At 44.4% G+C, this 23,092-nt stretch overlaps 1 protein-coding gene across 1 annotated transcript; it reads left to right on the top strand.

Annotated features, from left to right (window-relative positions):
- Positions 1-329: 329 nt before the first annotated feature.
- Positions 330-21,991, top strand: clip2 (CAP-GLY domain containing linker protein 2; the record flags this gene model as incomplete). The annotated part of the gene is made up of 17 exons (XM_079737453.1): positions 330-444; positions 4,148-4,704; positions 9,434-9,558; positions 10,168-10,381; positions 13,305-13,502; positions 14,534-14,637; positions 14,800-14,860; positions 15,956-16,060; positions 17,685-18,062; positions 18,238-18,807; positions 18,967-19,021; positions 19,110-19,193; positions 19,480-19,636; positions 20,162-20,333; positions 20,889-21,077; positions 21,385-21,444; positions 21,545-21,991. The coding sequence occupies 17 exons, from the start codon at positions 330-332 to the stop codon at positions 21,569-21,571; spliced, it is 3,171 nt and encodes a 1,056-aa protein (XP_079593579.1). The 3' UTR covers positions 21,572-21,991.
- Positions 21,992-23,092: the final 1,101 nt, after the last annotated feature.

Raw genomic sequence — 23,092 nt, 5'->3', positions numbered from 1 at the left:
TGATCATGGTCTCCCATGATCACAAGTCCAACACACCAAATGTTCATCGTGGATCAACAATGTTTTCCTCTCCTCATATACCCAGATGTAACTACGGTGGCCTGAATGTCCTTTCGCTCTGTTACTTACACCTATGTGTGTTTGTGTGTGTGTGTGTGTCTATGCCTCCAACCACTCCCACTCCCAACAGCTAAAACATGGAAACAGACGGACGCCATTCCCACATCTAGTGCCTGGGATCCACGCGCCTTACGCCTAACGGGGACACCAGCTCGGCCTCAGCCTTAGCCCAAAACACCCCGCCAGTCTCACTCTGACTGTCGTTTAGAATGAATATGCTCAAATCCAGCGGGCTGAAAATCCCTGGCCGGGGGCCAAAGCATTCCGGCCCAGTGGGGAGGACCTCAGCCGGAGCAGTGTCCGGCCCCGTCATCCCTAAAGACAGTAAGCTAGCGCTTCACTCTTTACAATGTAAAATGCCGTGACGTTATCTTGTTTGACGAAACCATGACATCAGCGTATTGGGGAACACAAACAAAAACGTTCCGTTTCCGTTTAGCCAGGCTGTGACAACTCCCAGTGTGAACGCATAAATGAATGGAAAGTTGATAATGTAAATAAAAATAATGTAATAAGAGTACTGTCTTAAAATCAATTGATTTAATAGAGGAAGTTTATTATCAAGGTTCCTCTATTAAAACAGTAGATTTGAATTAAGCAAATGTAATTATAAACTTCCTCTCTGCAAGTCTACTGTTTTAATTGAGGACGTGTATTATTAAGGCTATCCATTTTAGGCCCGATAGCACAAGCCTATTCTAGATTGAAAAAACAATTAGAAAATAAGATACGTGAGAAGAGTTTGTGTTAATACACTTAAAGCTGGAATGCTTTCAATCGGCTTCTGTTTACAAAACCGTATTTTTTGGAAAACACTCACAGCTGGGATTTACCGAAGGACTCCGCTTTATATCTGCAGAAATGGCAGATAGTCTATGCTCCTGTGGTTGTACAGGGTTAACAATAAATGTTTGTACATGAATGCAATTCACAAACATAACTTTGAATTCTATAAATGTATCTTTTGCAGTGTACTACAACTCATTGCTCACGATATAAATCCATTTTCTTTTGTCATAGAAAAAAAATAAATCCCTGATTTAGTTACATTTCTATATATATACATATATCTTGAGCATAAACTAAAAATTAGAACAGTAGAATACAAACTAAAATGTAAATGACTTATTATGTTTCCTGAGTGACTTCGTTTTTGTAATAATTAATCAATCTGATAAGAAAAGCTAAACATTCACCGCCCACTAAAGAAGACCTGCTTTTTCAATGTAAAACAAATATTCCCATGAACTTCCGTGACACTGTCCCGGCCCACCAGCTCCACCACCTCCGCCTCACCACCACCCATTTCCGTCTGGCCAGCTTGACGTGGGCGGCGGCAGTGCGCTGAGTTGCAGCGATGGGTGTCACGCTGGAAGAGCACTGCAGCCTTCTCCACTTTCTTGCCAGCTGTTTCAGATCCATCGAGGAAGTTGTGAAATAGTTTGAGCTCCCCTTCCCCCCAAAGCCCCCACTTCCACCCACTGTTCCCGCGCCCTGAGCATCTCAATGTATGGAGAACTAAAATAACATACAGTTATCCTCCTTCCACCTTCAGTAATTTGCCTACCTGCCATAAACACACTTGCCAGCTGTACCGTGATCAGCAGTATTAGCAAGAGAGATCTTATGGGTGAGCTAAGGGGGATTCAAACACATCCTTGAAACAGGATGATTAATTGTATGTTGATTATATGTCTGAAAAAGGTTGAGATTTCCCTTGGAATTTTTTAATTTAGCTATCTCTTTAGAAAATGAAAGGGTGTTAACACCTATTATTCCCATAAATGCAGGAACAGGAAGCCTTGCCCTATTAAGGATAATTCGTCCAATTATGTGATGTTTTACTCCTTCTCTGGCCTAAGGCACACTTATTAAGATTTAGTGTTATTCAAACATTAATGTACATTTAATGTTGTGGTCTGTAGTGTCAAGTTCTACCTATAAGAGTTAAGTGTGAGCTCTTTGTTCCTTAAAGCTCTTGAAAACCCAACTGTCGATGGTGAGCTACAACCTCACCCCTGTCAGTAACATATGGATCAAGCAGCCTCCATTTTTAGTTAACAGGCAATGTGAAGAGAAAGTCCAGTCTCTCTTTCTTAATCTCTCTCTCACTCTCTCTCTCTCTCTCTCTCTCTCTCTCTCTCTCTCTCTCTCTCTCTCTCTCTCTCTCTCTCTCTCTCTCTCTCTCTCTCTCTCTCTCTCTCTCTGTCTCTCTCTCTCTGCAACAGATGTGTATGAATGTACTGTGGGTAATAAAGATAGGGTGAAGAAGGGAAGACCCCCAGGGGAGGGAGGAACTGGAGGGGAGAGGGAGAGTTGAGGGGCAGGCTAGGGCTCCCAGGAGCTGTGCGGAGCCCATTGTGCACATCCCATGAATGGTTGGATTGAGCCGGCGGTGGTGATGGTGGTGGTGGTGGTGGTGGTGGAGGTGGTGGTGGGAGGCGGCAGCAGCAGGGGCCACAATGGTGAAAGTGAGGGCTGTGTTCCCGGGCCTTCCTGCACTTCTGCCAGGGTGTCTTTTGCCCTCAGCACCCAGCCCCCCCCTTCATCACCACCACCACCACCCCTCCCTTTCTTGTTCCCTGTTGCCCCAGCAACACCGATCACGGGTCTTGCTTAGTTGTAGATTTTTCTTCAGCACCGGCACACTGATGATGTGCTGCCAAAAAATAGGCTTTTCTGGTCCTTTTGTCCATCCTTCTTCTTTAAGTTACCCCAGTTGCCGATGCAAAGTGTGTATATGTGAGACAACCAAGAGAGCTAGCTAGCATTGTTGTTGCTTAAAAGCCCATGATAACCTCTATAAACTGTGGTTTTGCACATTAAAACCTTTTTTTCTTTAAAACCCCCCACCACTCTCCACACCCTTTCAGTACTTCATAAGTTGTTGATGGACTGCAATACATGGAAGCCCATTCAATCCCAAAGGCAACACATTACACAATGACATTTATTTCCTGCTCTTAGTGAACATACATAAAAAAGGAACTGCATTCCCCCCATACCTTAAATCATGTTGGCATAATCCAAAAACCTGCTGTTTTAAACAGGAAGTTAGATAGCTACATTTTCTGGTGGTGTTCTTGTATTTGTTGTTGTTGTTGTTGTTGAATACATGCATAGTATCAGGATGTGGAAATGAGATAACAAGGCATAGAAAATGTTTTTTTTATAAGTTGTCATGAATTTCCCTTCATGTTGACCCAGTCTCACAACCCCTGCATATGGGAGCAATCAATGCATGAGACAGAGACGGATTCTGGGCCCATTCTCAGTGTGCCAGCTAGACCGTTCTGGCATTCAACTCCACCAGAACCGGAAACACACCCACACATACACACAGACCAACCAAGCTCCATTTCCCGGCAGTATGGCCTAGTATAGCAGCGGCAGACGCTGTGTGTGCTGTGGTCACCCTGCCTGGCCTCCAACAGTGTAAAACCAGTGGCGAGGCAGCCTGTCAACACCACGTCAAAGACAGCTCTGTCACTCGTCTCAGAAGCCCGGGTCGGGTTTACATCGCAGCACAGCACAACAACACTCACACACACACACACACACACACACACACACACACACACACACACACACACAGGGAGAGACACACGGCGTAGATCTCTGACCCACTTTAGCAGAAGGGTGAGTGGCGCCAGATAATCTGGCCTGAGCTCCGCCATTGTGCTGAATGCCATCACATAAACTTTGGAGCAGATAGATGGGTTGTTCTGAGGGGGCGGTCCACATAGGCTTGGAGTTCGGAAGGGGACACAGAGATTCAGTACATGACCTGGTTTTTACAAAGTGGTTTGAAAAGAGTTTACAGTTTGGAGACACGATAGCTGTTGTGTTATGCTATTTTTTATGTTTTTTTGTTCATAGAAACAATCTATTTAAATTCGATCTGTTCATTGCTTTGGCATTGGGTGCTTTAAGTTTCTCCTATATATTTGAACAACGATGCCAACCAATGACCTCCCTCCGTCTCTCTCTCCTCCGTCTCCCTACATCCCTCTCTCTCTGCCCGCAGACGTCCCTCTGAAGCCCATCACCCCCACCAAGCTGTCGGAGGTGGGCGACGACGTGCTGGGGGACTACGTGGTGGGCGAGCAGGTGTGGGTGAACGGCATCAAGCTGGGCGTCATCGCCTACCTGGGCGAGACCCAGTTCGCCCCAGGCCAGTGGGCCGGCGTGGTCCTCAACGACCTGGTGGGGAAGAACGACGGCACGGTGGGTGGCGTGCGCTACTTTGAGTGCCAGGCCCAGCAGGGCATCTTCACGCGGCCCTCCAAGCTCACCCGGCAGCAGGTGGGAGACAGCAGCGACAGCCACTCCACCGACTCCCAGGTGGCGCAGGGACACAGCACGCATCACGGCGGCGGCGGCGGCGGCGGCGGTAACGGCGGTGGAGTCGGCGGCGGAGGAGGGGGCATGGGTCCGGGAGGCCAGCGCATCGTGGTGCCCCTCAGGGAGGGCCTGCTGAACAGCGTCGCCAAGACGGGCAACGAGTCGGGGTCCAACATGTCCGACAGCGGCTCAGTGAAGAAGGGCGGCGATAAGGACCTGCGAGTGGGAGACCGCGTTCTGGTGAGTTGCAGGGGAGGGGCTTGCCATGGGAGGGGATGGGGGATATGGAACTAGGGTGATGCCTGAAACAGAGGTACTGGGTTCGACTCCCGAATGTCAGAAATTACCTCTGGGCGTCCTTGAACACAATTTGCAACCCCCACCTGCTACTATTATGCATCTGAATTCAAGTCTCTTTTGAAAGAGCTGTCTGCTAAATGACTGTTTAGTAAACGGTGATCTAAAAACATTAGGAAAACAAAAAAACACTTAAGAGATAGCCCTAGAGCCTAACGACTTCAAAGAACATTCCTTTTTATGTGATTCAGTTGAGTGGCAACCGGATATTTTAACTTATGCACTGAGACCATTAATTGATGGCTATAAATCTTCTGCTCTGATAGCCTACGGCAGGGCTGGTCGCTTGTCTCGCGAGGCTTCTATAACCTTGGTAAGGTTGGACTGGGAGCTGTGGGGTCGTTATTGTTGTAGTGAGGGCAATAAGCACACTAAAAATAGCAAAGAATAAATCACTACTATTCTGAATTACATTTCAGATCCAGCGGATGGCTATCTTTGCTATCGTTTGGATTTGTGATTTTGCTAAATTGAAGAGGCAGGGCCAGTAAACCAACCATAACATGATCTTCCCTTTAGCTTTATGTGCAGACTAACATTATGCAAAGTCAGCTTCGTTTTCTAACCTGGCTTCAGGCATTTGTCTAAGTTTCAAAACTGCTGAGATCTCCCCAAAATCAATCTTCCCTGGTACTAGCATTCTCCTGTTATCCGAGCTGAGCATTCTGCTGATTCCTCATCCTGTCTATGCGTACCACTGGAAGGGCACGTCATTCTGGCCATAGTTTGGTAAAACGATCCCCTCCTCTTTTTGTGCATTTTCGCACCCATCCCCATCAGCGCTCTTGAGTTCATTCTCCCCTGTGGCTTATTGGCCGTTGGGTCGTGTTGCCTTCTGTTTACTGCTGCATGGGCACCAGGGACCCCGGCTACACCCACCCTGGGTATTGGCGAATGGGTGGCGGCGGCGGCCCTGTCGTTTTCTCTCCTACTGGTCAATATTGTAAATCACCCTGGATTACTTTTAGCACTTAGGAAGGGAGAAGCAGGCCTGACATTGATCAGCGCTATGCGTCTTTCACCATAAGCAGCTCCTTCAATGTAATGTATCTCTCTCTCTCTCTCTCTTTCTCTCTCTCTCTCTCTCTCTTTTTCTTTCTTTCTTTCTTTCTTTCTTTCTTTCTTTCTTTCTTTCTTTCTTTTTTGCTTTCTTTCTTGCTTTCTCTCTCTCTCTTTTTCTCTCTCTCTCTCTCTCTCTCTCTCTCTCTCTCTCTCTCTCTCTCTCTCTCTCGCTGGGGCGGGCGAACACAGGGCCCACTTGCAGTGTTTTGAAAAGGACTCTTGAGTTGGATTTAGTTTCATTAAAATTACATTAATTAAAGGCAGGGAGGCAAACAGGGCTTGCTTCCAGTGTCAGGAATAGTGTTTTGGAAGAGGAAGAGGAATCTTGAGTAAGCTTAGTTTCATTAAAATGATGTTAATTAAAGTATCTCTTAATCCAGGGAGATAAGCAGACTAAAATATTTTAGCTGCAAGATAATCTGGTTGTTGAGGCTTTTTGTTTTTTTTCAGTGGCGCCCCAAGGTAGAATGGTGTTCTACCATGGCTTACCAAAGTTACAACGTCTATGCCCAATTACTTGCCAGAAAAACGAATCACCAGGTCAGAACAGAAAGGGCTGGGCCATGTTTTTCAAGTCACGAAAACCCCATACATCAGAGAATATCGGAAAAGTGGAGAGGTTGCACAGAGCATAATATAACGTAATACAAATGTACAAGCCTCATCTTAAGAATGAATTCATCTGACTGCAATATGAAACAATTTGAATTGGTATCCAAATAACCAGAGCGCTTGACAACCAATTAAATCCGGTCCTAAAATGTAATCCACGGAAGGTGTAGATCATGGGGCTGTGATTATCTGAAGTTATTCATCATGAAAACATGTACAAGCCAACCTCAGTGGCAAAACCTGTGACTTCTTGTGCCTCATTTGCCAGCCACAATTGTGGCATTCGTCTGATGTTTTTCTTTATTGCATGGCTTGAATGTGTCCTCGCAGTTTGACCACAGGGTTCAAAGACAGATTGAGAGAGAGAGCGATGGATACAGAAGAGAGAGGGAGAGAGATTTTGCTTTTGGATGTGTTGCATATGGATTATATGTTAATTAACTTTAGCACCCGTGTCATCTTAATAGTCTTAACAGTCACATTGAGAGGTGGACGGTAGGCCTATCTGCTTACTTCGCTCAGTTGCTGTTCAAACAACATGATTCTCTGTTTCTCCTAAAATCTTCACCCACTGCTCCGCCTAAATAAACCCAATCAGCACCACAGTCTAGAAGCTGCTGCAGACTCAAGTATTTATTTCAGATCAGGCTCCCACTGGCTTTAGATGTTTTTTATTAAACTGTTTGCGACAGTAATGTCTGACAATGTCTGACAATTAAGGGCTTTTTCCTGTCGTTTAGAAAGAGCCTTTGCACTTGGGTTTATTATTTGTCATTTCACTTCGAGTGAAATTCCACCACCTTAAACCAATGTATGATCGTTACGGAGTCCTACTGGACATCCGTCTTTTTCTTTAATACTCAATGGGCTCAATGCAGTAATGTCATTCTCTGCTGTTTCACATTGTTAATGGAATACAGTTAAGTTGTTTGAAAGAAATGTAACAAATATTTTTATTGTTTTTGTGGTTACCGCAGGAGCAGTGGTTTTAAAAGGAATCTTGAGAGCGAGGGAGCTTAGAAGAGAAAGAGGGGGATACAGGGGAGAGGGAGAGAGAGCTTGAACAGGCACCGATGAGACGGGTTCCTCTGGTTTTGAAGGGTGGGAACAACAAACCACATCACATGGGCCGTCTCTTAATAGAGACATACATCACAATGTAAAACCACTTTTACATAACCATATACATGTGGTGATTTGGAACTCCCACCACTACTGAGGGGACCATGGTAGATCATATAGAAGCTATGACTCCGTTTCTGAAGCTTATTGTGGCAAAAAACACACACACACACACACGTCAGGAATAAAACACTCATTTAACATTGAGTGGTTACCTTCAAGGTATATATTGGCATATCCATGTAATAGAATGGATTTCAAAGGCACACAAGATTTTGTTGTGTGAAACGCTGTCTAGGGTGTCTCTTGTGGCTTAGTAAAAAGTGTTTCCATGCAACACCACACTGTTTGCGGTTAAGAAACTCAACAGCATAGCAAATGAGGGACAGGATGTTTGTACGATGGTCGATTTAAACAGCTCTTCCTTTTTTTCATGTGTCACAGTTGCACATGTGCTGACCATGTGTCCCGGGATGAGAGGCATTCGCTGGTCATGGTGATACAGCACTATGAGGACGACAGGAAACAGGAAATCCTTGAGATATATTGTAAACAAAGAGCGAACCGACGTGTCTTGATAGACTGTTTGGTCTAGTTTGGTCCCGATACATAGTCTGCATCATCTTGTTTGTGTCAAAGCTGGAGATTTAGGAAAGAATATGCTGGAACATTTTTGTCATTTGTAGCAGTATTTGTAGCAGACGTTAAAGTCTGTTAAACAGTTGTTTCATTCATTTTCAAAGGATACAGCAAATCCTTTGATAAAGACGTGTGTTTCCCAAGTGTTTTTCTTACAAAAGTGCATGAATTGGAAGATATTCCATCATCACATGACAAGCAAAAGACTAATCTTCCTCCAACTCTGGACATGAGGTGGAGGAGGAGGAGAGTGACTGGGAGTAGTTTGTTCCTTAAAGGTACAAGCAGCAACATAGATCAACTTCAACCTGTCAAGACCGTGACTTTAAAAGACTATATTAACTGTGGACACTATTGGCAGCGCTAAAAGGTAGTATACTAAAAACCATTGCGGATCCACTCCATCCAAATGATAATTAATCCAATAGCAAATAGCTGATTGAGTACTTCTCTGAGTACATATTGAGTACAGTAAACACTTTTGTTAAATGGGGATTTCCCCTACAAGTCACCATGAAATTTGCTCAATATTCTTGGTAGTGACCATAACTTGATGATCAGGATGATTTCATGTTCCTGCTCTCTATTATATAGAGAGCAGGCAAACACATAGCTGGCTACCATGTTCGGTTATTTTAGCAGCAAGACTCAAATCAAATCTTGAAGAATCTTGAAAGCATTCCTCTTATCTTTTGTTCCACGCTAAACCCTTCATCACATGTTCCCCTGTATTGCCAGAGGGTCGACGACAGCTCTCGTGCTCTTCTGTGTAGAACATTTCAAGACCATTCTCAATGTGCAGCTCTTTTTTTTACATATTGATGACAATAGAGATGAAGATGTTGGGATTTCCCTTAACACTTGAGATTACTAAATGATGTGTGTGTATGGTCTCAATTTAATGTTATAGATCTTTTCTTTTCTTATTTTTGCAACATAAATTTTTTTCCGAGGGACAGATCTATTATAGTTTGATTCTTTTTTTTCAGGGGTCTTCCTGATCAGCTGACAAATAGCCCCAATCATATTCTGATTTTTATACTGTTCACTTTATGTATTATGGATGATCAGTTAACCCCAACAGCTGTTATCCTTGTCCCCCATTGGCTCCACTCCGTTTCCTCCAGATTGTGCTGTCAGCAGAGCGCTGACAAGTGTGGCCGGTGTGTGTGTTCAGGTGGGCGGCACCAAGATGGGCGCAGTGCGCTACATCGGCGAGACAGACTTTGCCAAGGGGGAGTGGTGCGGCGTGGAGCTGGACGAGCCCCTGGGGAAGAACGACGGTGCAGTCGCTGGGACCAGGTACGCAGATGAAAGTGGCACACAGCAATGTGCCCAGCAGGAATGAATGAACTGGGAAGTAGTCCGATGAATGTTATTGCTGTTGAACGCTTGCTGATATGTATCATGTGTCATTCATCATTCGATTGAAAGTACTGTCTCTGCACCTTACTTTCTCATCGTCAGTAAATACACTTTTTGACATCTTTAATCCACTTAACGTAAAAAAGAAATCCGCATCGCGTGATATATATAGATGGAGCATTAACTGCTGACAGTGTTAGTATGTTGTACGCTGAATCACTAAAAGACACTCATTTCCTTAGTTGTTAAACAACTGCCTTAGCAGCATTTTCTGTCAGCAGTTACTATTTACAACAGCAAACGGCACCACACGTACGTCATACATGTTCATGATAACTAAATTGCTGACAATTAAACTTTCATCCGTGTCCAGAGCTGTGGAAAAAAACCGATACAGCTCATGTATTTACACTTGGCAGATGGCAGGCGACCCATGGGCATTAACTAACCAATCAAACTTTAAAAACGACCCATACCTTTTGTTGCTCTGACGAAAAACTCAGACCTCACTTAGATTCCTGTCTATATACACTCTATCTCAAACAGGTACTTCCAGTGCCTTCCCAAATTCGGGCTGTTTGCCCCCGTCCACAAGGTGATCCGCATCGGCTTCCCCTCCACCAGTCCTGCCAAGGCCAAGAAGAGCAAGCGCATGGCCATGGGGGTGTCCTCCCTGGCCCACAGCCCCAGCAGCTCCTCCATCAGCTCTGTCAGCTCCGTGGCCAGCTCCGTAGGGGGGAGGCCCAGCCGCGCCGGACTGGTAAGCATAGTCAAGCATTACTCTTGTGTTGGTTTGAGCGTGTGGGATTAATATTAGATGGACTGCATTCATATAGCGCTTTTCTAACCTGTGGCCACTTTATAATTAGGGCCTAACATTCACCCATCCATAAACTGACAGCGAGGTCAAACATGCATGGCAACAGCTAGCTGGTTTAATTTTAGGGCGTTCAGGTGTCTTGCTCAGAGACGCTGAGCTTTGCTTCGACTCACAAGTCTCTAAACGCCTCGCTCAACTGCTTAAACTGAGTGGAAACGATCAGAGAGTTAAAAAAACTCTGCCTTGCAGAACCCATCGATATGAAGGGTGGCCCTTCATATCATGGCAGAAGTCGTGTGTGATTGTAACTACGTCTTTCTAGTCCTGGGTAAAATATATTGAAGTCTAATCAAATATTGTACCGTTTCCCAGTAAATCCATTTTCAACGTTTTAAAAAGCTTCCTGTGGTCACAAGGTGACTCTATACCTCCAAGTTGTTTCACTGCAGAGGGGAGCACGGGTGAGAGCATCATTTCAAGTAAGGTGTAATTTCTGTCAAACGTAATCGCGGGAAAGTCTGTTAGCTGCCCTATCTTGCCTTTAGAAATTCTCAGACATTTGATAGGTGGCAGGGTCTCCGATCATCTGGTAACGCTATACTACAATTTAGTCTGAACCGGAGATTGAACCAGCAACTTTCCTATTGACAGACAGCCTGCTCTACTTCCTGAGCCACTGTCTCCCCACATCCAACAATCTGTCCTCATGAGGAAGTGGAGAATGTTAACAGCGTGTGAGGCTTAGGCTGGTTTTAAACTAATCCATGCCCATTGTTAAAACAATGTTGCCAAAGGATGCCAGGTGTGAGGGAATATATGGTCTGGGCTGATTTGCAGCCGTTTTTCTTATATGCCAAGGCTGGTTAAAATAACAGTCCTATCTTGAATGCAGTTTGGATCAATTGCAATGAGAGTACTACAGTGTACACTTACAGATTGAACTGATTCACTTACCTCTCAATATGACTTCTCAAATTTGATCTTTGTTTAAGGGTTGTTCTTGGACAGCCATACCTCGGTAGAGGTAGCTATGCCTCAGATAATTATGGAATAACATCTGTTTTGTTCAGACCAGTGTCCAATACCTGTATCCATATAATAATGTCTTAGCTCTATAAGGTAAATCGATTGATTAACCTTATATTTGGGTGCACAAATAATGTATTCTCAGCATGTATTCAGTGTGTTTGGTAGAAGCATTTAAGAAATACAAAGATAAATTCCAACCATAGATGTGTGCAGTAATGAATTAAGAAATGCAGTCTGTTGTTGACATGCTATAACTGCTTCATATAACAACAGTTAAGATAACATCAACGATTACTAGGTAATACTTAGTGCACTTGTCTTTAATAGTTGGTTGTTATTATGTTAGAAACAAGAAAAGAACGGCTCCCATAGCTTGTCGCATGCAGGGATCCTCAAGGTTGGTTTCAAAGCTGCGATGGCTTCATTTCTTTTTGAGGTTTCCAGGCCATACAGGCGTCAGAAAAGCCCAGTTCCCCGGTCCCTCGGTGCTGCTAGGCTAGAGAGCCCCTCCTGTGTTCCCTGAACCCAGCCGCTCTATTCAAGCATAGCCCAGGCGGGACGGAAGTAAAACCCACCATTTGCAAATCATCTGCCATTGAATTGAAACGATCTAAAAGGTCTGCTACTAGAGTACCCTCTAGTGGCCAAGAACTGAAATACATCATCCGTCAATCCATCCTTTTGCTACCTTGTACAGCCCTCCCAGTCCACTTCTCTTTACAACACAGCTCACTTTTCCCCTCCCTTCTCCGTCCCCCTGGCTCTCCTCCTCCCACCACCACCACCAACCAACCTCTCTCCTTCAAGCTAGTGTGCACTCCTTCCCGGCGACTTACGCGGACAATGCTATGCTGCTGTATGGGAGATGAATAACAGCATCATTATCCCTTTCAGGGTTTTCCATCTAGATTAGTCCGAATAGATAATATGTCTAGGCTCTCCTGATGGATTGAGCTTACCGGTATATTTGGTGCACAAATAATATATTCTCAGTGTGTATTTAGTGTGTTTGAGAAATGAGAAATGCAAATCAAAGATGTGTGCGGTTATGTGTCTGGAGATGCAATGTTATTGTTGTTGACATGTTTAATCTGCTTTTATGTCAACAGTTAACAGACAACATTTACTATTACTAGTAGCATGCAGGGATCCTCAAGGTTGGTTTCAAAACTGCGATGGCTTCATTTCTTTTTGAGGTTTCCAGGCCATACAGGCGTCAGAAAAGCCCAGTTCCTCGGTCCCTCGGTGCTGCTAGGCTAGAGAGCCCTCCTGTGTTCCCTGAACCCAGCCGCTCTATTCAAGCATAGCCCAGGGGGGACGGAAGTAAAAACCCACCATTTGCAAATCCTCTGCCATTGAATTCAACGGATTGAAATAGTCTACTACTGGAGTACCCTCTAGTGGCCAAGAATAGAACACCCTCTTATCTCATCCAACCATTGGTACCCTGTACAGAACTCCCAGGCCATCTCTAATTGCAAACCCTCCACAATCACTTTATTTTGGCCCCTATGCTGTATTGCACTTCACTTTGGTTCTTTTCCACCCCTCTGGTCCTCCTCCAACCACCAACACCAACCGACCAACCCTTTTTCAACCCGGACTGCCCTCTCTTCCTATACTTTGCTGCTGTATGGGAGATGAATAAAAGCATCAATGCGTCTTTCAGCATTTTTCTTCCAAACCTAGCTGAATTAATAATAACATCCCGGTTCTCCTGATCGATTGATCTCATACATGAGACATAAGTATATTGTTCACAGACAATATGCTTTACGCCACCACCACCACCCACCGTCCCCATTTAACCCCGGTGCCACTTCTTCTCCCTCAGCTGACGGAGACGTCGTCCCGCTACGCCCGCAAGATCTCGGGCACGACGGCGCTGCAGGAGGCCCTGAAGGAGAAGCAGCAGCACATTGAGCAGCTCCTGGCGGAGCGGGACCTGGAGCGGGGCGAGGTGGCCAAGGCCACCAGCCACATCTGCCAGGTGGAGAAGGAGATGGGAGTCCTCAAGAACCAGCACGCGCAGGTAGGCCCATTCTGCGGTGTGTGTCGTTCGCTATGAAATAGCAAGCAGTGACGTAGGTCCTGATCTATTTACCTGAGTCAGTGGAGTCATCATTACGCATGGGCATAGGCATTGATTTCGCTGGGGACGCTGGGGACAAGTACCTGATTCATTTGATACCCACCACTAAAACCCAAAACTTGAGTTGGAAACACTTTCTTCATAAAACCTGTCAAACATCACCGTTTTTTGAATACATTTCATTCATTAGTAAGCTACATGGGTATGCCGTCTTTCAGAACCTTTCATTACCTGCACTAAAGAGAAAAAAAAGAGCGCATCCTTATTGTACCCAGCACTTCTGAAAATGCACAGAATGCATCTCTGTCCCGAGCACATTTCAAACCAAACTGCTTTCATTGCCCATGCTCATGGGCAATGATATTTCCATTTTAGCTCTCAGTTTTACCTAAGGGATTTAGGAGTCACAGCATCATCAGGCTTATTGGTTTTGTTTTGGACTTGTGAGATGGACCAGCCTACCAACTGTTACAGTGGGTAGGCTTGTTATGGCTAATTAACATCAGACTTGATGGTAAAATAAGGGACCCTTAGGCTATGTATGGATTTAAATTATTCCTTGACTGTATTTTGGTTTTATTTTGCTTCTGGAGGGTCTGGTATTCTATTGGTTGGAATATTGAATGCCATTTGATGTCGAAAAAGAGGAAGATATTGAAAAGTCACCTAGCGGCCATCATAATAGAGTGGGGTAGGTTCCACCGATGTAAAGCACCAAGATGGCCGCTAGGTGAATGAGGACGCATCACGGCCAAGTTCTGATTGATGTAAAGCCGTCCTCTCCAGTGCCTGGAGAGCAACAGCACGCAAGTGAAGGCTAGACTGGAGCTAATGAGCTGATTTTTTACTCAGACTGCCTAAAGGTTTGTTATTCTCTTAGAACTTTGAGCAGCTTTAAGAAACATTGTCTTCAAACGAACATGTCCTTGCACTAACGAATACATGTTTTATTGTTGTTGTTTTAAACACAGTATGTCTCAGAGAATGAGAGTACCATGCAGCAGGTGAAAAACATGCTAGCCAGCACGCAAAAAGACAAAGTGGAACTGGCCAATCAGCTTGAAGAAGAGAAAAGGTATGCAACTCTCCTTGGCAACTTCTAGACCGCATATGTTCAATAATTACAATATTCCGTACAAAGGTTGCATTGACAGTGTCATGACAATAAAGAGGCCGGGAGGTAGACAGGAAGTGGGAAGCTATTCTGTAACCTCACCGTGACTTCTTGTCCTCACAGGAAGGTGGAGGACCTCCAGTTCAGAGTGGAGGAGGAGTCCATTACAAAAGGAGATCTGGAGGTATTCTGTCAGCACACACAAACACCAGACACCAGTTTGATCATCCCGGGTGGATTCATGAGAAACAACACAATATTGATGGGCAGACATGGTCTGACTGATAAAAAACAACTGAAGAATCTGATAAATATTTGTTTCACCATGTGACACAATGGGTGCTCTCCCATCCAGTCTGTCACATATTTATCGGAAATTCATTGGCCAACATTTAAGTTAGCTTGTGCTTTGTATACTTTGTGTGTGTGCCGTATTGTACCGTGTGTTGTATTTGCATATTGTTTCCGATATACAAGCAATGTTGACTTATGAAGGAGGATAAAACAGATAATTGGCAAAGCAACCTAATAGGATGAGGCACGCTATATTTACAGTTCAAATTCTATCTGATGGGAAAGGCAGACTCAAGTTCCTATTGGTTGATCATCGTGCCATGGCACCGTGGCACAGTACTATATTCAGTTGGTCTGACAGTATCGATGACATGGGTAAGTACAAGCTTAACAAGCAGGACTCTGTTTCATCTTGATTGAGGGGGATTCTGACCTAAATCCTCAATCCAAATCCCTTCCCCGACCACCATCCTCCACCCACTCACTCTAGTGATCATCGGGTCTTCACTGGCAGTTCAAAGCCCTGAATGATCCAACATCAACAGCTACGCTGTAGCTGATAATTTAACCCACTGGCAAGTTTTATCTCTCAATTACCCTGTGGTCTGTATCATTTCTAATTTCTATTTCCAATCCCATGGGATGAAAGGTCTGACAAGAACACAGGAGAAACACGATAAAACCATTTTGGTGTAGGCATGCTGCATGTATTTCTTACTGGAACTCACTTATTTCTTTAACATGCAAGACATTATACATTTGTTTTGAGTAGAGGTAACGCACAACCACATACCCAAGGACATATTCCTATTTTTATCAGATTAAAATATTATGGGATTTTCTTCCCTTTTGAACTTTTTTCCACATGGGATGTCTACTCTATCTGTATTCCGGGATTCTTGCCCTACGTTTTTTTTTGTCCTCTTTTCCTCTCTTACTTCTTCCACCTTTCCCTTTCTCTATTTCTATCCCCCTCTCTCTGTAGACTCAGACCAAACTGGAGCACGCACGCATACGTCAGCTGGAGCAGAGCCTGATGCTTGAGAAATCAAGAGCAGGGGCGCTCCAGAAAGATTTAGAAACCAACAGGGTAAAACCCCCGAGAAGCCCGGTGCTTGTAGCCTCTTTCGACCAGAACATCCTGTTGTTTGGTTGCTTTTTTTGTCGTGCCGTTTCGCACCCATTTTTCGGTTGCATTCGTCGCTACATCAGTTCCAAGTGATCATGCACCGCTCTTTTTATTTATCGTTGTATTTTCCCATTTCATTTTCCCCGATGTTATTGTCTCAGTCTCCAAACGTGTGTTTAAGCATGGATAAGGATGTCTGTGTAGACATTTTACAGAATGAAACAACAATATTAATCGTGTCGTTTTCAAGATTTGAGTTTAAAATCGCTCATGTCAATCAATATTGGTCCATACTTGGTTGGCACACGTGGACTTAGGTGACTCTCCCTTCCCTCTGACATTCAAAATCATTCCTCTGTTGAACTCTGCAGACAAACAAACCTCAGTCAAAGGAAAAAAGGTCCAAAGGTAAAAATATGTAAAGTTGAATTCAAATACGGTTTAAACGGCCGTGCCTTGATCATCAACCATGGCAACCAAAGGTTGAGAGATCTCGGAACAATCGACACGTCTATCCAAATCCATACAAAACAAAAAGGTCTGCTTTTGCCAACAGGGAAGGCCCAACCATGATGCAGTGGCCTTGAGGTTGGGTAAGAGAACCAAGGTGAAAAAAGAACTTACGCCGTGGCATTGATTCTCTGCTGACTTATCTCATGTCTTGACTTCAAACTGCCTTGCGACGTCGTCAAGGCTGTCAAACCTTTCGTAGACCTTTCATCTTTTTCTCTCTATCGCGTGTTGGTCCACAATCTGATGCCGCCAGACTCGATCAACACCGCAACACTGCAACACCGCAATGTAGTACACTTTGTGTCCTGGTGGTTTAAATAACATCTACACTCCTTTCTCCTCTCTTTTTCCCTTTCTCTGACATTTGAGTGATAGGTATATATTTTAGGTTGTTTGGTAGTGCCTGTCCATATGTAGATGGCAGAATTATGCCACAATATTTGATCTTTGCTTGTTTGAGTCTTTCTCCTTTGTTTTATTTCCTTTTCGCTTGGCAGTTGCTAGGCAATACGAATGGCTTTTGCTGTCCTCAATTCCTGTTTTAGACATTTAATAGGCCCTACAAATCTTTGATACAGTGGCACATTGGTTTGTCTTTTAGCTTTGTACTTACAAAATGCATAATAGATTGACCTAAAAGAAAGACAAAATGTAATCTGATGGTAAAAAACATTGTTTCTTGGAATTTGAGATATTGTTATGAATAAAAATGTTTTAGCTTAATACATATTTAGTACAGCGGGAGCTAAAACAGAAAACAATCTGCCACTGTTCCGATATTCTGGGGTTGTTACTGATGATGACTCTTTTGGACTGCAGGTTTTTCATGACTTATCCACCAGAACATCTCTAAAGTGTCAATGTTCTGCTGCTCTATAGGTGGCAGGCTTTTTGCTCAAAATACCTCAAAATATGTCAGTGTGTTTCTGCTTTGATCGTGTCACCCTAGCTAGTGTGCCACCAATTCACCATACCGCCTTTGAACAGGAGGCAGACTATCTCTGCCCCCCCCCCCTCTCCCCGGATACCAGAGTCTTCTCCTCATGACGGCTCCCCTTGTCTATCTATCCAGCAAACAACGGTGGAGGAGAAGAGCCGCATCGTGCAGCTGGAGGAGCAGCTGACACTGAGGCAGGCCGAGGTGGCTCAGCTCCAGGCTCAGCAGCTCTCCACCGGCGAAGACGGCCAGGGCGGTCAGCAGGACTCCCAGGCGGTGACGGCCGCTCAGCCGGAGGCCGTCCTCCGGGAACAGCTGCTGTCTGCGGGCCGCGAGCACCTCAAAGAGAGCAGTGAGCTCAAGCAGAAGCACGAGGAGGCTCTGGCCGCCGGCCGGCAGGAGATGGAGACGATGAGGGCGCTGGTGGAGCGGCAGAACCAGGAGATCGGCCTGCTGAAGCAGAAGGTCCAACAGGCCACCAGGGAGAACATGGAGATGATGGACAGCTGGAAGGTAAGATGTTATTTTATTTTTTCGTGAAATAAAGCATTCATAAAAAAGTTATAGCTACCACCGTGTAAAAGCAGGTCTAAAAAGGGCAGTTTTGAGTGTGCTGAAATGTGTTGCACAAATCCACAAATTTCAAATCCTTGTGAAACTGACGACTCCCATGGCGTTTGACTGACAGGTGAAGCTAGAGACCATGGTCAGTGACCACCAGCGCTCCTACGAGGAGCTGAAAGCCACGTTGAGCGGCGACCGGGCCACCCCGGCCGGCCAAGACCAGGACCCGCAGGAGCTTAGGGCCTCCCTGGAGAGCCTGAAGATGGAGCACATGCTGGAGGTGGAGAACCTCAAGGCCAAGCACAAGATCCAGGCGGCCATCCTGACCAAGGAGCACGAGACGCTCAGCGTGAGGCTGCAGGAGGCCCGGGAGCAGCTGGCCCAGGGCGGGCCCGCCGACACAAGGGGCCTGAAGGAGGCCGCGGAGGAGCTCAGCGCCGCCACCGAGAAGCTGCAGAAGGCGGACGACCGGCTGGCCGCGCTGGAGGAGCTCCGGGCAGAGCAGGAGAGGAGCGGCCAGGATCTGAGAGAGAGGCTGGAGCTGTCGGAGAAGAAGATGAGCGATTACCAAGCCCTGCAGAAGGCTCAGATAGAGAGCCGGGAGGAGATCCAGAAGCTGGAGGAGAAGCTCAGGGTGATGGCCAACAGACTCCAGGCCATCCAGACGGACCGCTTCATGTCCCACGATGCCAACGTGGGTACAAGGGGGATAGTCGTGTCTAGATATTCACATGCTCTCTCAGCTATGGGAAGAGAACATACCCATGTCTGTGCCATTATATAGATAATTGTACTTTCCGCCCGCAAAAGTTGCTTAATTTCTTCTACCATAATGTCATTCATTCCTGTTTAGGTTATAGAGGACAACGCGCTCTCTGATGAAAAGACACGAAGACAGAATATTGAAGGTACTTTGTGTTTTATTTATAGAATATAATAAAATATCCTATTTACTGAAAAAGACAAACGGCAAAATTATGTTTGTATTTTTTTCAGAAACAATGGAGAAGCTGGTGAAAAGAGAAAAAGAGGTCTCCACTCTCAGTACGCACGTGGATGCGCTGAAATCACAGATCTCCGGTAAACTGAATTCATGTGCAAGTTTGTAATAACCGAATATGCATCATCATGTAACATCGTAATTATAATGATCACTTATTGCTTAGCGCTGTTATCTAGGCTAGCATGATTATTATGCTTCATTTGTTTGGGAGTTTATTTCACAATGATTCTGAAATGTTTAGGGAGTGATTGATTATTATCTTTTCATCTTGAGTGTTGGTTGTAATGTTTAACATCTCATGTAAAACCATGTAAAACAGTGACCATAAACAATGACACTTTTATGGTGTGCCCTTCACATCAGCTCTGGAGGGCAAGGTGCGCTTGGGGGAGAAGAGAGCCGACGTCCTTGCCAGGGACAAGCTGCGCCTGGAGGCGGACCTTGAGTCCATGACCAAAAAGTCCCATGATGCATCTGGGCAGCTGGTTTTCATAAGCCAGGAGCTACTGAAAAAGGAGAGGTGAGCAACTGCTGCTCAGGCCAACCCATATGTACACCACTGGTTTATTTTAAGCTTATTGGACCGCCCCTTTAATTTAGGAATGTTGCCTAGTTAGTCTGCAGCATGTGGTCATTATTTAACACCTAATTTAAAACAAGTTTTACAAAAATGTAAACCCACTTTGATTGGTGTGCATCCATATACAGACCCACATCATTTCATGTCATCTTCCAATAGACCAACACATCAAGTGCTGCCATGTCCATTAATGAATAACTATTATATTAAAACTGTTAAAATTGAAGAAGCGAAGGCATGCGGCTATTTCTGGTCTTCGTCAATATTGACAATATTTAAGAAAAGTTCAAGTTTAAGTTCAGTCTAAATAATTATAAATATTTATTCGGGTAATTTAAGTTTTGTAGGTATAGCTAAAATGTTGAGGAAACCCTGGACCCTACTCACATTGCCCACAAGGGTACGCGTACCGTTGGTTGGGAACCCCTTTATCAACCATGGTCTTTTTCTTTTATTCCCCACCAGGAGTCTGAACGAGCTGCGTGTGCTACTGCTGGACTCCCACCGCCACTCGCGGGACATGGAGAGAGACCTGGAGCGGGACCTGGGCAGGGAGGTCCACAAGGCAGAGTGGAGGGTGAAGGAGCAGAAGCTCCAAGAGGACATCAAGACTCTGCGTGACAAGCTGCTCCTACTGGTGAAGAGGGTGTGGGTGTAGGGGGGAGTGCTAGGATTTTTTCAAAGGTCCACAGTGTCCTTGCGGGTTTTAACCAAATCCTCGAGTGAGACCTGGGGAACAGCCTCTTGTGTCTGGTGAACAAACGAGTTTGACGTCATCGATATGAGGGGGTTATATTTGAAGCCCGGGATCGACTCAACTTGCTGGCTTTCCCTGTGGTTGATCTTAAATCAGTCCATTCTCCTCTATAAAATCCGTTCATTGGTTTGAGTTATTCCTGAATTACAACAACACAAGCACTATATTAGAGAATGTGTCAAGTTTTTTAGCATTAAGATATAAACCATTTTCAGTGCACTGTGTTTACGCAGATCCCAATGAATGTGTTAACACTGAAAACATAAATTTTGTGTATTAGATTAAGGTGTTTCCATTTCTTGTTACGAAAACGAAATACAATATCTGTAGTCCATGCATGCAACTACAGATATTGTGTTTAATAGTCTTTAATTGGGATCTATAAAATATAACACAACCAAACACGCTGACTCCTTAAATGTGTGACCTCCCCAGGGTCGGGAGCGTTCCTCCCCGGACCAACGGAGGTTCTCCATGCTGGACCCCTCCACCTTGGACTCTGAGGTGACACGGCTGCGCCAGAGGCTGCTGAGCACAGAGGACGCCCTGAGGAACGCCATGGAGCACAACCAGCACGTGGACCAGCTGGTGCAGGCCATGGGCAGACACCCCGACAAAAGCCCCGTAAGACATTGAAGTTGCCATAATACCGGTGGTGTCTAAAACGATGTGACCCAAGATAAGCTAGGGTATGAAGGAACAGCTCCAATAGTACACAGAAAAACAAAACAAAACCATTGGTATTTTTCCACTTATTTGCATTAACTCCAAGAAGTAGCTCCTAGTTTTAATTATTGTCCGATACTTAAATAGTGCTGGTATTTTATCAGCAGGGAAATTTTATTCTTGACAAATTCTATGAAGTTGGGTTATAACTGTTACAATGTCCATTCCGACATATATAATTTTTGCTTTTTTCAATGATTTACAGGTTCATGGGGCAAATTCAGCTAATGGCATTCATCAGCAAGAGGGCGACCTGACCCAAGATGTTTGTATTTCTTTATTATTTTCATTTATCATGGCTGTTAGTAATACATGATTACATTTATACAGACTTTCTACCTCTTACATCACTCTTTCTTTCCCAGGAACATGCCAGGATGAGAGAAGCTTGAATTGGGTCACACAGAGGTACATTTCCAACATGAGAAAGTAAAGACAATTTGATGTTCAGCCTAATGCTGTGATGGACTCCTGAAGAACTCTTCTTCCGTTTGCAGTTAATACCAAAACAATGATCCTTCTAAACTGAATTTATCTGTTACTGGAAACACCTATTAGCCAATCGCAGACAGAGTCAGCTCAATGTACTATGAAATGTGGATGGCAAATGGACTTCAAAGTGACATGGTATTATCGTTTCAAAATAAAAAAATTGGTATGGGATAGTTTGTGATAGACAGCTTGGATCCATGTATTTCCGAGGGAAACCAACCCTAAACTCCTGAATCTTGAATCTTGTATCCTGAGTTTGAGGACAGTTGGTGGACAGTTGGTGGACAACGACTGAGAAGAACCTAAGGGGGCCGATGCACCCCGCCTCTTTTATTTATTGCTCATACTTTGCTACTATGCCTTGTAACAATGCTCTGTCAAGTCAGTGGTGTTTGGCCAGCGAGATCCCCCCCCCCCCCCCCCCCCCAACAAGTGGCTTAATCTGAGGACTGAAAATAAATGGATGTTAATTAAATCGAGAGCCCTGCTGTGTTTCCAATGTCCACTTGTGTCAATGGAATGACTAACAAGTCGTTTTGTAATGAAGCGTTCCATAAAACTCAATCTACTACCATTATACCTCTTGCCTCCAGTGATGTTCTCTTACTTTCCCCGTGTTCCTGTTCATATGACTCCCTCCATACCCCCTCATGTGATTAAATGTGATGCTGAACATTGTGCACATCAAGGCCTTTCTTTTGCGGTAGAGACAAAAGGGCTTAAAGTAGAAGGAAAACAATGGGAGTTCTTCACCTTAGCTATTATTTTCCAACATGCTACCAAAACCTAAATACTGGAAGTCTTCCAAATGTTGTAATTTCCAAATCACCGCTCAACTAGGATGTAGTTATCTGACATTAGGAGGTCCTTCTGGGAGCCATTGATACATGGACACAAAATTATTATCAGTATTAGGGGGACTTCGGTCAGCTACTTGTTTTTCATTGAATACTTTATAAGATATTCTCCAATGGAAGATTTATACCCTTGATTATTGCTGCAACGGTTTCAGAGATTGAGTCATTAAATATTAACAATGTGGGCAAAGCGTTGTGGTGCTTTATTTCACAGTTTGTCAGTGCATTATTTTTCTCAAACTTTATTTTAATTAAAGCCCAGTCATATTTCAATTTTAGACTATGAATTAACTTTATTTTTATTAATAAGGTTCCTTCTTTTTTCTAACAGTCTAACAGTCAAATGAAGAGAAAGAATACACAGTGTCAGTAGAGGTCGAAGGCATGTGTAGTAAAATCTGGAAAAGCGACAATTAATCACAAACAATACAAATTATTCTAGAGATTTAACCAGCCTCTATAAAAGTAAAACCTATTACTATCTTAAACATTCACCAAGAACCTTTTCTTCAACAAACACATTTTTTACCAGATCCTTCCACATTTATAGCGTCTACATTGAGC

The sequence above is a fragment of the Pollachius pollachius genome, assembly GCF_949987615.1.
Source record: "Pollachius pollachius genome assembly, chromosome: 6".
NCBI classification, from domain to species: domain Eukaryota; kingdom Metazoa; phylum Chordata; class Actinopteri; order Gadiformes; family Gadidae; genus Pollachius; species Pollachius pollachius.
The sequence above is the reverse complement of the archived record's forward strand: the minus strand, read 5'-3'. Positions and strand labels throughout refer to the sequence as shown.